This window comes from Nematolebias whitei, chromosome 10 (assembly GCF_014905685.2).
Source record: "Nematolebias whitei isolate Nwh7 chromosome 10, NemWhi1, whole genome shotgun sequence".
Lineage (NCBI taxonomy): Eukaryota > Metazoa > Chordata > Actinopteri > Cyprinodontiformes > Rivulidae > Nematolebias > Nematolebias whitei.
Window position 1 is genome coordinate 26,422,835 of NC_056507.1, and position 17,325 is coordinate 26,440,159.

Sequence of the window (17,325 nt, forward strand, 5' to 3'; positions counted from 1 at the left end):
CCACTTGTTCTTTAGTCAGTTTTGCAGATAGCTCATTCAGTGTTTACAAACATTGTTTCTTTAAACCAATTATATATATATATATATATATATATATATATATATATATATATAAAATCTTATTAATAAAATAAAAATGTCAGCTTGCATGCCTTTCAGATCGTCAGCTTTCAGATCTTTCATGTCTGCACAGAGACAACAGGCGTGGCAGCATAAAGGACTCCCCAGGGTTTGCCAACTCCCCTACTTGCTCCCCCCTCCCAGAACAAAGCCTCCCCAGTTGCAATCCTGACCCAGTAACCTGGCTAGCAGCCGGAGGAGCATTGTGTGCTCTGTCATTGGGCTTCTGGGCCCACATGACCACACTTGGACAACATTTTTGACCAAAGCAGTCACTTTAACCAAATCAGCTCTCGCAAGGATTACAACCACTTTTTATAAACAGAACTAAATGTGTGGCTAATATGTAGTCTACCAAGCAGTGGAGAGGAGGGTGTAGTACTGACCCTGCTAATGTGGCCCGACACAGGAATTTTTCTCTTTTGGTTACTTCAAAGGAATGCGCTCACTTTTTGTACCAAGGCTTTATGCACCTGGTGTCTGTACAAACATGCCTAATACAGGATTTTTGAGCATTACTGAAAAATTAATGACATCTTTCCCCGCAGGCTGTGAGGTGTGGCACATTAAACATAATCTGTTTGAACTAATCCACTGAAGAAAGCAGTTTACAAAAATATCTTGACATCAACTTTATTCCAATGTTTGAGAAAAACTCTTAAACCGACTTCCCTATGGGTCCATGGAAGGGACAACTGGATGATAAAATAATAAAATATGATGACCAAAAAAAAAAAAAATAAATCTAAATCTGCTGTGACTTTGCTCCAAATCAAAAAAACCTTAAAATAATCTTACCCCCTGGCTCCCCTTGAAGCAGACCACTGGCTGATTCGATAGGGATGCCTGAGAGGGGGAAAAAAGAGGAAATTATAAATGTTAATCCCAAATTGCATTTATCTCCAATCTCTTGAACCAACGTACTATACGTGAGAACATGCTGCCTTTATTTGAGCCTCAGCAATCTAGCAATTGGCCATACTTGTTCATATGTAATTACCAAGTAGGAAAATTAAGTTATTCTAAGAGTTTTTAAATATACTTTGATATAATTTATATTGGCCATTGGCTGGCTTGATTTCTAAAGGTTCACAGCGGCCACACAAAAAACAAACACATTTTTTAGAACAAAATGTGAAGCTGTCATTTACATTTATTACACTTTCACATTAGAAAAACAGTTGTTAAACTTTACCAAAGCTCCTATGACCCGTTTATAAATGATAGAAAATATTTGAAAAACCCTAAAACACAAGCTATAACAGGAAGTCACTTTGTATGTAAAGTCATGCAGCGTTTACACCCGTCAGAACAAACCTGAACCATTTTCTACAAACCAAGATGAAAACATGTTACTTTAAAAAGGAAGAAGACAACTTTGAGAAACAGTGGTTTTGAGTTAATGTTAAACGTTAAATATGACGCGTTTTGACAAGTAAGCAAGGTGCATTTTTTTCTTAAGTGACAAAGTTTAACTTGCAGTGATTTCTGAAGTGTGAATTGTTGCTCACTTTCAATGCGGTGTGTTTTTCTGTGACTTAACCTCACTGCGATTGGTAAATTACGTATTTCAACTATTTATTTTTTTTATCTTGTATTAGTTTAAACCAATTATAACGGTCAACGTCTGCAATTTTGTGTGCTTTTGATTTTAATTTGGATGCTTCTAAGAGTTTTTACATCATTAAATGAATGTTTCGGGGTTAATGTAATTCAACCTCATCAGGGTTTTTGTAAAAACTGTTGGAAAACAGCAAATACTCCTCGCCTTTATGAACAACTAAATATGACAATCTGTTGTGATCAGTTATAGTTACAAAAATGTGGCCATTAGATAGTTAGGAATATGTCAGAACAGCTCATTTGCAAATGATTTTAGGCCCAACTTTTACTTTAAACGCTCTCCACCGCTTCAATTCCACCCTCAAAATGACTCTCGTCATTTTAGTTAAAAAGACAGAACTTTACCTTTTACATCTGGGGAATATTTTACCAACTCAATAGACTATAGTATTCGATTTAATTCAGTTTATTTTTATAGCGTCAAGTCAGAACACAAGTCATCTCAGGGCAGTGAACAGAAACATTCATACGCATAAAAAGCAAGTTAATAACGAGGAGCAGAATGCTTTGAGTCTAACGTCGTTGCAGACTCTCATCTTGAGCAAGCACAGGGCTGGACAATAATTCTGTATCGATATATGTCGCGCTATACTTTCATTCAATAACGGTGATATGAGTTTTAAGCACATTTTCGACATTTCGATATGATTACAGCGTTTCACTGACGCGTTTCTTTTTCTGTTCGGGTTGAAGCGACCGCTTCAGTTTCAACCCGAACAGAAAAAGCCGCGACACAACTACGTGAGCGCGTGGTGACGTAGATGTTACGAAGAGCTCGAGTCCAGAAGGCGTTAGCGGTAGCAGGCTAGGCTAACCTCCAACGCGAGTTAAGTTTTGGCTTCAAAATGAGTGCTCATTACCGTCAGAATGTGACTGAACAAGATATCACAAGCGAAGAGAAAGCAGATGACATCATTGATAAGAGAGGAAAGACTAATTCTTCGGTGTGGACGTGGTTCGGCTTTTTAAGATCCGATAAACTGCAGGTTTCAGTCAGTGTGCTGCAAAATGTGACGGAGAGTCGTTCCAACTAGCGGCGGGAACACATCGAACTTGCTTCATCTGAAGAGTTTTCACTCGATAGAATATGTTGAGAGTCACAAGATGAAGCACAATAAGTTTGAGCCAACGTGTCCCTGCAACAACACCCCCAGCTGTATCAAGAGAAACATGGGCTGTTAGGTTATGTTGTTTAAAGTTAAAACTTTTAATACTGACAAAGTTGAGCTTTTTTTTTGACAGTGATTTCAAATTTCTATGAAGGCTAAATACAAATAAAAGGTGAACATTAATTTATTTGTACGGTTTGTACAGTTTTTCTGAGGCTTTTATATTGTTTAAATAAGCAAGCACAAAGGCAACCGTGGAAAGGAAAAACTCCCTCATGAGGAAACCTCCAGCAGAACCAGGCTCAGTATCAAATGTAAACAATTAATTATTCATGACAAAACATGATTCTGCTTATTTCAGCCATTTATTAAAAGTCATGAGGTAGACTTTTGGTAGTGAGTGACGCATATTTAGTGCTATTTAGAAATCAATGTTTAAACAGAGCATTTATGAGAAAATCATTATAACACATCCTTCATTTGCAGCAATAATTTGATGTAAACAGGATAATATCCTGATGCATGCTCAATAATCTAGGTAGAAAAATCTAAAAAAGTTAAATCTGGTCCTCTGGACATTCAAAAAAACAAAACAAAGCAAATCAACAAAAAAATGTAGAAACGTTTCGTCTCTCATCCAAGAGACTTCCTCAGTCTGAGGAGCTGTATTCAGCTCAGTCTCTTAAATAGCACCTTCTCAGGGTGGATCAACCAGTTTTGCTGCTGACAACCAAAACCAGCTGATCACATGCTCAAGAAGGACCATCAGCCTAACAATGGGTCATTAGCACACTGATGGCTGTTTACTGTTCACAGAGGGCTGAGTGATGCTAGCAATCACAGCATTATAAGAGGGGGACATGAATGTCCAGAGGACCAGATTTAACTTTTTTAGATAAACAGGATAATGTTAGCTTTATTTGAAACTGATGCGGACATCTTATATTAATCCTATGGGCATCCAGCGGTCTGAACCGGCATCTTCTGGTGGTGTTTGACTTGGAAAAAGTTTTGTTTTTTTCTGCAAGTAACCTCTGCTCAGTTCTGCAGGAAGCTGTCGGACTATGGAGTTTTAACTCCATTTCACGGACCAATGAGCTCCGGAGATGGGCGGGCTTCCAGGCGTGTAAAGGGCAGAAAACAACAAAAACAAGCGTCCGAACCCTGCGAGCCGGTCCAGGTCCAGTTGAGCCCGACCCGGGAATGAGGAGCAAACACGACTAAAGAGTCCTGACCCACCTGTCTTATCAAACGCTGCTCTAAACACCACTGTGGCTGGGACAGACTAAATCATCTGGCTCGAATCTAATAAACCGTAAAGGGAATAAAACAAGGACCCCCTCTGGACTTTAGGAGACGAATAATTTGCCTGATAACTTGTTCATGAATTTGCTCATTGGAGCTGCACAAGTGAAAAAAATGTCTTAGATTTTTTTTACTAAATCGCATTTTTAACGAACATGCATTTTTTTTTTTTTTTTTTTTTACATTTTACCGAATAAGTCTCTTTCCCGTCAAACAGCAGGCGTTTAAAGCTAAAGTGAAATCACTAATGTTTTTTCTCTTGGCGTTTAAGCAGGTTGGTAAACAAGACGTGCTTAAATTAAATCTGGATCTCTTTTTTTTTTCTTTTTCCCCCAGCTTGAAGCGACTTTAATTGTTTAAAGAAGTGCCTTGAAAGTTTGCTCATTCATCGAAAATTTCTAAATAATTTTGATAAACGGTGTAGGTCGGGGAAATAAAGCGAAGGAGGACCAGATTTCACTGCCACCAGTGGATGTATCGACAACATTCAGCCTACAAGTGTTTAAACTTTAGTGCTGTTTCCATTCAAAAATAAATGTAAAAAATACAAGTCGTGTGTTTCTAAATCAGTCACCTAAGTTTGGACACGATAAAAAGGAGGACAAACGTACATGAAAAAAGCCACATTAGCGGCTCTAAAGTTGATTTTTTTTTTGCGTACCTTCAGGTTCTGGTAGGCTTCGAGGGTCCGGATGGCGGTGTCAGTGAGTTTGACGTGATAAAGACTCTGATTCGGGCTGTTTTTGTTGATTTTGCCACAGGAGAGTCCGAACCGATGCTCCTGTCTCAGCGCTGCCATTTCTACAACTGAAGCCCAGAGGCGACATTCTGCTCCGACGTCACGACGTGGGGGCGTGGCTTACACACACATAACTCCTGACAAACTCGCGCACATTCACGCGCTCACACAGATAGACGAACTAGCTTAAATAGCAATGGGTAAACAAAACAAAACTAGGTTTCGAGCAAAGCAAACAAAGCAAAAGCAACAGAAAACAACTTGTGTTTTGGGTCTGTTTCAGGCCTTTTTCCAGTCAGCGTTTATCTGGTGTTTGATGTTTTTTGGGTCTGCGTGAAGGTCCAATTTACTCTCCAACCAGGTTCAGGTAAACATGCTAGGTGTTTTCTCATTGCACACACTTATACACAAGAGAAAATAAATACAAGGAGTGTTTTGAAAATAGACTTTAGCCAAAACATTTAGATTATCTGTTTCCTTTTTACACTGGTCTCCACACAAATGAATTATATTTCTCAGAATGCTACTTAAGCTAATGCTTAGTGGAGTCATTATTTGGTGATTAAAGTGACAACAGTTTATGTGTGACCCAGAACCTGCAAATATGGCACTTTAATTGTTATTTGAGTTAATTTTACTGTCAAATGAGCCAAAGACATGCAATTAGCAATGACATTTTTAAAGCTGTAGCCAAGTATTTTAATAATTTGGCTAGAGAGGTTGATTATTTATTTGTTTTTGTAAAAATATTAAATTTTATAACTTACAAGTTTATACACAAACCGTTTGAAAATGAGTGGTTAATGCTAAACCCATTTTAACTTGATCATAAAGTGTGAGATAGTTTATTAAAATGCACACTTGGTGGATAATGTATTCTTTCAGAGATTCTTTATTGTCATTCTTTCAACCTTTTTTTTTAGACAGATTAATCCCATTGATCCTCGGGGACTCATTTACAAGAGAGACCTGATTTCTTAACAAAGAGTGATGACAGCAATGGATAACAACGACAACAATAGACAGTCATTAAATAGGCATAGGCATACAAATTTGTTTCTCTCTCTCTTAAAAAAAAAATCAAAACAAAATAGCAACCAAAAGGACAATCAAGAGAAATAGTAGCAAAAACAAAACCAGCTAGATTATAAGGCGATTTAGGAAACTAAAAACAGGAACATGTCTGCATTGGTTTTTGCCTAACATATGTTTAAAGCCACTTAGAGAGGTCAAGGTCGAGAGCTTCAGATCTTTTTGCAAGATATTCCAGGAAACATGAGCAGAGTAGGAGAAGGCTCTTTTGTCTAGTTCAGTCCTCACTGAGGGAACACTGCAGGTAATAATGTCATGAGAGCGCACGCTGTAGCTGCACTCACGCAGTGACATGTATGAGGAGATGTATGAAGGCAGCAGACCGAGAAGTAATAATTTATAATGGGTATACACAACTGGTAGAGTTAGGAAAGCTTCATATTGTTTTGAAGCATTTTGAGAAAGCAAACATTTACTCAATATATGTATGTGTTAAGGAAATTTGGTGTCAAAAATATAATTTGTCTTATTTAAATCTGCTCTGGCTTAAAGAACAGCTTTAAAACTAGTAAAACAGTTTTTATTACAAAGAGAGTAAGGGCTATTTATTTATTTATTTTTTTTACCAATTTGTGTGTAAAATCTATGTATACAAATATATGAGTGCTGTGTGGAAAGTGTCAAAAATCCTATGATTTTGAGTTTGAATGGGAAAAACTAGATTAAATGAATTTGCAACACAAGTAAATAATTTTGATTGTAAGCAGCACAATTAAGTTAGAAACAGCATTTTTCAATAATTTAAACGTTTTTGCCTTTGCAAAAAAAAAAAAGGAATTATATAGAATATAAATATGTAAGGAACAATGTAAAGTAGCATTTGCCTAAACGGCATTGAAATGTTGAAGATTGGAGTAATTTTATGATGACAATAATAGACTCTTATTGGGCTGGTCTAGCTGTAAGATTATCACTTTAAAATCAAAACTAAACTTCATTTCTCCAAACTGAGGTCATTCAAAAAGCCATCAGCTGCAGGGAAGATATTAATTTTTCATAAAGTTTCCACAGATCCCTGCATCAAAAAATCTAAAGTACTGGTTTAAAGTTACTGTCAATGCTTGTTACAATAAAGGTTTTTGAAGAATGGAATGTTTATTTGTTCACAACAATATCAAATTTTAATATGCATGTTTAACAACGGCAACACAGCGTCATAATGAAGTACAGATGTATAAACAACCACCAAAACACTACAACAATAGGTCACATGACCTTATGTTCTAACTTTCATGGTTCATTACTGTGTTTTCTGTACAGCTGGTCGGTTGCTGTAGTGTAGCCTAATGAATCATGTGACACTTCTTAAAAAGAGAAAATAAATACCTCTCAGTGTGACGCCAAGTAAACTAACTTAAAACGCCTATCCAATGATCTTAGTAGCAGATATTGCAACGTTGCACACATGGAAACAACGTTATACGGGAGGACAGTGAAGTCATTAAGAAGCTTACAGACGTTCTGGCAGATTATGTTTTTTCCCCCCTTCTAATCCTGTAGATTACCACTGCACAACCCTGCTGGCTGCGAGCGCATCGTTGTGCTGCACAGGTTCTTTACATTGATCATTTTCTGTTGCCGCCACATCGGTGAACGAAGTTGACAAAGAAGGATAGAAGCTGTGAGGAGAAGGGGTCAAAGTGCAACAGAGCTGTGGATTTTACTCAGCTGGAGGCAAAACAAATTTCAAAAATCAAAGATGAAGATGTAATTTATGGATGTTGGATTTACTGAAGCACAACATGGATTGTTGGAAATGTGACTTTTTGAAGATATTTTTAGTTTAAACAAAGTGCAGGTGTGAGGGAGAGCAACTTGTATTTCAGTGTTTCAACTGAGCAAAGAGGATCATCTGTTTTTGGGACTAAAGCAGATGGTCTCCAAGGCTCTCTGTGGAGAAATGGAGACATGTTGCACAGAGGACCTTATAACACCTGAGGTAAGTGATAAACTTTCTGATGGTGACTCTCTGAATGAGCTGCGGTCTGGGAAAGAGCAGGCTGACGCAGACGTTTGTGCAAAGAAAAGTAAAGGCACTGAGTTAAAAAACTCACCTCGTTTGGAGCAGGAGAGCAGAAAAACAGAATGCAAGGAGAGAAAGAAAGTGAAGGAAACAAACAGCTGGAAGATGGTACGATTTCAAGACCCCTCAACTGAAGACGATGTGTCGGAGTGGGACAGCTCAGCAGAGATTCTCTTCCCAGAATATGCTGTAGAGGAGTGGACGACTACTTCCTTTAAGGAGCTCTTTGCAGCAGAAGACTGGGAGAACATCACAGGTGAGACAACGACCTGTAATCGCATGTTTCTTGTATAGACTTTAGAGCTGACGTCTGTTAACTCTGAAAAACATCATTAATCTTCTCAGTTATTGTCTAGTTTAAATCACAGAAATAAAAAAAACACCAAAATGTGATGGAAATCATGTCTCTATGGCTGTGTCAGTGCACATATATACTATATATATATATATATATATATATATATATATATATATATATCCACAGTTAGTATATCGGTCCTGATTTTTACTGTATTTTCTTTCCCCTTCCCCCCATTGCAGAAGACCAGTTATTGAGGAAAAAAGTGCTTGAGGCCGGTGATCCACAAGTCCCACACCCATCTTGGGGTACGGAGGTCACTGTGAGGATGCAGGGCGTTCTTGAGGACCGTACTGTTGTGGAGAAGGACTGCAACCTAGTCTTTGTGATCGGGGAGAGGGATGTTATTCAGGTGATACTTTTTAACAGGATCTTGATCATTATTGAGTGTTTGTTATTGGTTTATGTATCATCTCACACAGTGATCAACAGAAGTAGGTCAGTTAAACTACAGGCCTGTGTTGGTGGCTTTATGGGCCTGTAAATGTTAAATGTTAGCAGCAGAAAGCTCACAGTTCTCATGTTAGCATGCGCTTTCCTACTCATTTTCTAGTCTTCATAAAACCAAAGCTGATGCTAAAGGGAAAGCTGATGCTCAACAAGTTCAGAACTACCGGTACTCACCAACACTTACAAATTATTGTAAGATGAAGACTGTGGCTGTTGACCTCTTTATAGCCCAAATTAAATGATTAACGTTAAAATTGCACCATGCTTTATTGTCAAGGCAGCGGTTGTCAATATTATGGTGTTTGGGTAAATTTGGGCAGCACGGTGGCACAACTGGTAGAGCTGCTGCCTCTCAGCGAGCAGGTCCTTGGTTCAAACCCCGGTCCAGGGGCCTTTCTGGGTGGAGTTTGCATGTTCTCTCCGTGCATGCGTGGGTTTTCTCCGGGTACTCCGGTTTCCTCCCACAGACCAAAAACATGCATGTTAGGCTGATTGGTAACTCTAAATTGTCCCTAGGTGAGTGAGTGAATGGTTGTTTGTCTCTATGTGTCCCTGTGATGGACCTGCGACCCGTCCAGGGTGTACTCCGCCTCTCGCACAGTGATTGCTGGACATGGGCGACTCCCGTGACCCAAAATGGAATAAGCGGGTAAAGATAATGGATGGATGGATGGATGGGTAAATTTGTAGTTCAAAAATCTTTAAAAGAAAAGTTGAGGATTTTTATGGATTCTTTTAAATTCATCAAGCTCAGTGTTCAATAATCTTGAGCTTTAAAAAGATCTTATGAGTCAAAACATTTGTCTTTAATGTTCATGTAAGATTTTTGAGCATTATACCATTTAAAAAAAAGCTAAAACTAAAACTGTGGACTGACAGTCTCAATGAGAAATATAAAATAACAAAACATACATTATCTAATCAATTTACTGGCATTTACATCAGTCTCGTTAAAGTTGTTCGGATGTGCTTTCACTTTTTCGTTTAACTGTGCAATAAGCTGGACATGAAACCTTTCCAGTAAGTGTTCCAAGAAGTGTTTCTTGACACTGCAGGCTCTGGAGGAGTGTGTCATGTCCATGCAGAAGGGTGAGATCGCATTACTGCTGGCAGATTCCCAGTATGCCTACGAACTTCTGGGAAGGTAAGGACTTTCCAGTCACTCCTCCGTAATGTAACTGTGCAAATGAGAGAAAACGCACTGAAGCGAAGACATGACACCAACAGTTATCTCTTCTTCAAATCTAATAATATCTAAATCTCATCTTTGGCCTCTTGAACCTGTTGCTGTGGGGGCAGTCTGAGTATCCAGGGGTAGCAGGGTTAATGGACCATAAACAGGAGCAGATGGCTTCCTCCTGACACCGTTCAGATGCAGCCTATCAGTGGTGTGTTTGTAACCTCCTAACCTATGGGAGAGCACTGCTCCTATTACAGCCAATGGCTTGGGTTTATAACCTTTGCACCATTAAAGAGCCAGTATAAACACAGAGGAGATTGGTGATTTGCTGCTGAAAACCTGTTTACTGTTCAGCTGTTTGCTCTTAGTAACCATGAAATAATTAATAACAGAATATTTGAGTTGAATAATGCCCAGCATTGAAGAAATGAATTGTGTGTATTAATAAACCTTCAGATTTTGTCAATGTGATTTATTTTGGGTTTTCGTTTGGGGATTTTGAGCAAAACTGGTTTACCGAGGCAAAAATAATCACTTTTTTTTTATTAAAATTTCATAAACAGCAAATTTATGGCTTTATCAACTTTGCCATTCGATTTGTGCAAGCATTAATAGTTTCAAACATTCAGCCTAAAGCCATGTGTGCAACATGTCAGCTGAAGCACAAAGCATGTTGATAAACCCTAAAATAAAGCATTCACTTGCATTTTGCCACATGTCGATATCACAGTCCTACTTGCAGAGAACCTGCATATAATTATGTTTATGTGGAGGCGAAAGCCTGAAAAAGTTGCAAAAAGCAAAGAAGTTCAACGTCCACCTTTTGTTGAAAACCAAAGAGTGAAGCAGAGAAGATTAAACTGACAACAAAATGCAGATGTACTGAACATTTAGTGCAGAGAGCGTGTGTTTGGCTTTAGTTTGAAGCCCTGTGCTACACTGCAGGTTCTGTTTGTGTTTTTGAGCTCGGTGAAGAACAAGAAGCGTGAGAGGTGAGGACGAGGAGTCTCTGAGTTGTTGACTACAGTCTCGCCCTGAGTTGTGTGTGGGGAGGGAAGCGGCAGGAGGCTGGTTAATGATTGTTTTGATGCCACTGATTAAGGTTGTGTGCTGCCGAGTCTAAATTATTTGAACAGCAAGGTGGAAAATCAGGGCTTCATGCCAGCTCTTCTGCAGTTTATTTTAAATCTGATTGTCTTCAGTCACTCAAGGTTTGTATTTTTGCTAAAAAGCTATGCATAGTTTCACAGACCTCAGGTAAGTTTAGCTGTAGAATAAATGTAAATGTTACTGTTAATATCATGTCTAGTCTAACAGTTAATTATTTCCTTCAACAGTGCGTAAGCAATACCTGCCCAACAAAATCATGTCAGGTGCTCTGATAAAAGCACTTTTGATCACGTGAGATGCAAAAAAAAATAAGCAGCAACAGATGTCATGTTTGAGCATAGATTGTTAAGCTCAACGTGTCTGCTGTAAAACCGACAGAGACCAGGAGGTAAAATCTCATTAACCCCTCTCTGTTCTCTAGCAGATGCACTGATTGTCAGGCCTGTTGTTGAGAGCATTTCAGAGTGCAGAAAGATGCTCAGACGCTGTGATTGAACATGGCGCTGTGGAGTGGTGTGTATGTCTGAGTGTGGGGTCTCAGGCTGGCGCTGTCTGATGGGATCAGAGCCACCGCTCCGTGAAAAGGTGAATATAAGGATGTTGGCACGCTTGGAGAAGTTGGGAGCTTGTTGGCAGCAAATGCTCTGGACTCAGCTGAACCCAATTTAAGGAACATCAATAACTGCTCTAGGTCGATATTGAAGCTTTCAAAGTTGTAAAGACGAGGTGAGATGAAAGGCTCCATCATTACGCTCATATCTTCGGAAAAGACGACCATTTGAAATCTGTGGGGAGCAGAGCTGACGCAGTCGGTCAGTGATGCACCGCGTCCCTGCAGTCAGCTGGCTTTTATCATAGAGGGATGGAGGCTAACGCTTGTTGATGTCTGAACAGGCACCACATTAACACTTGTGACACATTCAGAAACCAGACTGTCTGATCAACCTTTGACAAGCTGTCTTTAATTTTGTCTAGGATTTCTTGCATGTGTTTCCTCTATTTGTGAAACTCTGCAGTGTTAATTATCTCCTGTCGCCTAAAGGCAAATGCAGACGACAGTGTTTTTGCCTCGGCATGTCTATTACCACTTTGTCTCATGAACCACTGGGCAGATTTTAGTGTCACTCCCAAAGTAATGCACATTTACAATAGTTCAGATGTTAGTCAGCTTAACTCAAGATGGCTGCCACAGCCAGCTGACCTTACCAAAAAAAAGACAGTGATATTGACCAAAGGTTTTGTGTGGCAGTAGCTGAGTCATCATGATTGCTAACAGGTTAGAAAAGATTTTTAATGAAATTAAACTATTTGTAGTCAACTCTGTCAGTCAGCAAAATATTTTAGAAACCACTGAATGGATTTTACTTCAACTTCTTGTAAGTATTAAATGATTATACATAACTGATTAACTCTTGGAGTCAACTTGATTCAAGATGGCCATTCACATTAGCCAAGACTATAATGTATATTGCTCAGTCAGTTTTACAGATATTGTGCAAAACTCTTGATGCGTTAGTTTATTCTCCTCGTCTCTGCTGCTGTGTATCTATTCAGATATTGATGGGATTTCTCAGGAACGCCTTTCTTCTTAACACTGTTCTGTTGCTCGGACAGTTGGCTAACGCTCCTTTATGTTTCCTTTGTTTTAACTTGTGGTGTTGCTTCTGCATCCCTGCAGCTGTGACTGACGTCGGCTCGTCAGTCTCTGTGGTGGTCTCTAACTGTAGGATGCAGCGCTGCATTCAGATCGAGATACCTTATCACTTAGCTCGACGAAGGAGCTCCAGGGTTATTAATCAGAGGTGTTTTTTTTAAGATTATCAGTGTTAGAGGGATTACATTCCAAAATCTACATGTTGAGATGATGTTAAGACTGGTGACTCATACTTTTTATGCCAGAGCTAAATATACTTTATAAAACACATTGTTTTGCATCCCAATAAAAAAATGTGGATTGTATGAGTAATTTTCCTCTCCTTTTTTCCCTTCCCTTTTTGTTTGACTTCAGCGCTCCTAACTGTTCTCCCAGTGCAGCACAGAGCCCACAGTCTAAATCTAAATAACCCAGTAGAATGACCAGCAGACTCCGAACTGCAGCAGTCGAGTAAATGGGCACTTACTGTATAAAAAGCCAGTAATGAAAGAGTGGAAACTCACCAGATGGTTTTTACTGTCAGTTTCTAAAGGAAGAAAAGCAAACAGGTCCTGCTGCAGCAGGGAGGGAGGAAGAGTCTCCCTCTGACCTGGGGGAGGTGGGCTTGATGCCTGATCACAACAGGCTCACAGATCTGGCTTCACAGCAGCAGGGTGGAGTAATTCGAGAAAAGCTTCGCTTTATGGGAAAGTTCTGCATCATTGTGTTGGTTCTCAGACATGCAGGTCCAGATGTTTGAACAGAGCGCGATGGGTTCTCTAGTCTTGGTTCTTCTCCTGTAACATTACAGCACAAAACCAAGGTGCTCTGCAAGTCAGGGGCCATCCAGTGTCATTTTATTCACATTATGTTTAACACATATTCTTATAGCTTAACTTGTGAAACAGTTTTTGAAGAAAGTGCTTTTTGTTGACTTTATCTTAAAGAGGTTGTGAATCCTCCCTCCCCCACTCTCCTTCTGAGGCACACCTCTGTCCAGCCGGGAGGGGAGCTGAACAGTATGACATTACTTGGAGGAGAAAAACACACAGACCAGTAGGTTCATGGAGCAAAAAGTGAAGTTGTGTTTAATCGTCCAGCAGAAAACAGATGAACCAGGTGCTTCACAGCTCAAGAACAACCTTCCACAGAAAAAATAAAAAAAAAGAAGGAAGAAGCGCACAATTTAACGTACAGCTGGTGTGTAAACAAACTAAACATTTCCTGTGTTCTCATCTAAGGCAAGGTGAAAACAAAGATGTGTGGAGGACAATTGCAGTCAGCCTAAAGGAGGAAATGCCACTGCCAGCAGCTGGTTAGGATTCCTGATGAGTTATGAGTTTAAGAGCAGTTCTAAACCGAATAAAACTGTCAGAGCTATCAATAACTTTGGAGAAAACTTCAAAGTTCAAAGAAGAGGAAGGATATTTGTTGTCACTTATGAAAGAAGGTATGTCAGAGGAATGTTACACAATAGGCCCCACTGTCTCTCTTCTGCTCTGCTTCAGAAAACACATAAGCTGCTTTCACAAAACCTGTTTAGAGAGGGATTGCTGTGCTTTTGCAGGGCATAGCTGTCGTATGTGTGAGGTACACAGATGGAATGGGAAGGGAATTGTGCATTTGAATCTGGAGTGGAAAACGTCACAGACTTCAACAAATGTGTAAATGGACCCTTGGACCATTCTGCAACCCTTTAACCCTCCTGATATCATGAACAAGTTTTGAGGTTAGAAGTTCACTCCAAAGGTGGATAGATTTTGTTTGTAGTATTATTATTTTTTTGTCCATAGGAATGATTGGACACGCTTCACCAGACACAGAAACTGCAGCGCTCCATGTCATGCCTCATGATTTCAAAACGCAGACATGCGGTTTGAAAGTGTGCATTGTTTAGTGAAGTTTACACAAGTGAGGACATGCAACTGTACCTGTATGGGCTGCCATAACTGCTCAGTGTCATTTGGAGGTCATGTCTCATATTATGACTGGATGCATTTATTTTTCATTAGTTTTACCTGTATAATAACCAAGAAGACCTTTAAGATTAACTTTTTTTTTCAAGGTAGACTTGGCCAAGATGGCAAACTATTAAAAAAAAGAAAAGAAATTTAATACCAAAATACATTAAAGAACTAAAAACAAAACTGAATCAACAAAATGCAAGCCCCAAGTCCAGAATAGCACTATTCTGATACAGAATATTTTGTAAGAGCTTTGAACGCTCCTAAAGAGCCAAAGCATTACGCTGATGCAACCAAGGTGCAGAATAAGAAAACACTGTTCTACCAAGCTCAGAAAAAAATCTGAAACATAAAAAAAATATGGTATAGAGAAACAACCAAGTGTGGAGGAAACAGCATGCATATACATATTGTCACCATAGTCAAGACCATTTAAAAATGTAGCCTGAACAATTTCTTTCCTGACTGATGAATTAAAGAGGCTATTTTCATTAAAATAACCCTTTATCTTTTTAATGAAATTCTTTAGATGTACTTTGAAAAATGGAGGTTGATTCAACTAAATATATGCAAATATTTGTATAGACTGATACTCTTTCAATAAAGTCTGCCCCTGGAGTAGAAATGCCAACATTGTCTAAGTTCTGAGATTGACTTCTGCAGATAACATGAATTTTGTTTTATTCACATTAAACTTTAAGCAGCACAGTGTTGCCTGCAGCTGATGAAAAGTAATTTGAAGGACTTTAACAGCTTTGCTCAAAGAAGAGCCAGCTAAATAAAGTCTGGTGTCACCTACACAAAGGTGCACTTTAGCCATACTCACATTCATCCCAATAGTATCAATAAAATAGAGGATGAAAAGGAGCCTAAAACAGAGCCTTGGGGGACTACTTTTAAAATCATCAGAGAACTGAACTTTATCTATAAAAACGCTGCATTCTATCTGAAAAGCAGCGTTTAAACCACCATATAGCCTCATCACTCAAACCAGTATATTGATTCTGTTTAACAGCAGCTCATGATCTACAGGATCAAAAAAATAAAAACTGGTGATTTTCACTTAAACAAGCAAAACTGGACTTTTATTATATCAAATTTTTTCCCAGAAGTAATATTAGAGGTAAAAGGGTTTTTCTACCCTAATTAAATGTTTTTGTTATGTTCCTCTTCTTGCAAACAGGCCTCTCATCTTATCCTCCCCCCCGCCCCCCCGTAACAAGATGCAGTCAAGAACGAGCAGTTCTGCTTTCTATTGCAACGAGTTCTAACCAGTATGCAGGTAGAATGACTCACTCGCCACACAGTTGCACTGGCCTCTGTCAATTCTATCACATTTATGCATACAGGCTCCCCTCCTGTGTCTCCACATGCGTAAGCAGGCTGTCCACTCACAAAAGATGGAGATCCTGTGTGTGCTGATCGTAGTCTGACTCACTGTGGGTCAAATGAATAATATGACCTTTGAGATGCTCTTCCGTGGAAAACACAGTCATCTCTCGGTTGGTACTTCCTCTTTAGAAGAAAATACTTGTGCCAACAACCTGATGTTTGAAACGTTTGTTTAGCTCTTTGCTAAGAAGCCGACGTTAATCAAACCAGCATTAGAAATTTTAGCTGCGCTGCCACGTGACCTAAACAAGTTCGACTGTTGACATTTTTGTTGCGCTGTTTCTTTTTCCCAGCAGGCCGACTAGAAAACCACACCCAGACCTCATACTCCAAACAGGCCAACAAGCAGTGACAGCTGTAGCACGCGACAGATAAGATCAAGCTCGGCGCTCAATAAGTGTGAGCTCCTCTGTTTGCAACAACTGCTGCCACATCGCTGTGCAGTTTTCTGACTGGTTGAAGTTTAGCTAAAAGCAAACAGGAATTAAATCTGGACAGACACTTTGATTAGCTCCTGTTTCTGGGCTGCAGCTGTATTTTACCGCTCAGATGACTGTTTGGACTGTGCATGTCCTTCATCTAATCTCCCTGGGTGTTTACCTTTTTCCTCCATGGCTCGCACTAGGCTTATCTCTCACATCATCTGCGGCATTGGCTGTAACATGGCGCTGCCCACAGTTAAAGCTACTTCTGCTTTCTGTAGTCGGGATATTTAGTAGAAAAGTTGATCTCTCTTGGGGTAAGGACACTGCAACATTGATATTGTACACAAAGCTCTGTGATCAATGGGAAACGCTCTTCCACATCCGTAAATTACAGATCTTTTTTTTTCAAGCAGCTTTTTTAAATTACAAAATAAATCTATGTAGAAAAAAATCATAGCACAGGCTCACGTGATAGAAAAAGTATCATGAGAGAAATAAGCAGCTAATGCCACAGCTGTGCTTTTTACCTCTGAATATACCATCACTGGTCTAAAAATAAGCACAAACACAAACAGTCATGGTTTTATGAGAAGCAGGAGCCAATCCCATCACTTGCAGTGAGCTGCATTTTCACCACAGGATGCTTTTTCAGGAGCTTGTGCGCTTTGGTGGGTCATTTTCTGGACCTTTCATTTCCACTGCACAAACAAAAAGTTAAACATAGTTTCTGGGTGAGACTTTCAAAAACATGACAGGCAGGTTAGTTCGTTCAGGATGAGTAGTACTGCATCTTTATATTCCA

At 39.3% G+C, this 17,325-nt stretch overlaps 2 protein-coding genes across 2 annotated transcripts in view; one reads left to right on the forward strand and one right to left on the reverse strand.

Annotated features, from left to right (window-relative positions):
- The window catches only part of LOC119415721 (RNA polymerase II elongation factor ELL), a 39,513-nt gene extending 34,543 nt beyond the window's left edge, over window positions 1–4,970 (reverse strand). Inside the window, exons 1-2 of the mRNA XM_037682885.1 lie at window positions 4,819–4,970; window positions 919–966 (exon numbers count right to left, since the gene is read on the reverse strand). Of these exons, the coding sequence (XP_037538813.1) occupies window positions 919–966; window positions 4,819–4,956 (186 nt within the window). The 5' untranslated portion in view covers window positions 4,957–4,970. The remainder of the gene's footprint in view (window positions 1–918; window positions 967–4,818) is intronic.
- Window positions 4,971–7,492: 2,522 nt separating this feature from the next.
- Window positions 7,493–17,325, forward strand: part of fkbp16 (FKBP prolyl isomerase 16) — a 48,462-nt gene continuing 38,629 nt past the window's right edge. Inside the window, exons 1-3 of the mRNA XM_037682886.1 lie at window positions 7,493–8,267; window positions 8,552–8,721; window positions 9,875–9,963. Of these exons, the coding sequence (XP_037538814.1) occupies window positions 7,862–8,267; window positions 8,552–8,721; window positions 9,875–9,963 (665 nt within the window). The 5' untranslated portion in view covers window positions 7,493–7,861. The remainder of the gene's footprint in view (window positions 8,268–8,551; window positions 8,722–9,874; window positions 9,964–17,325) is intronic.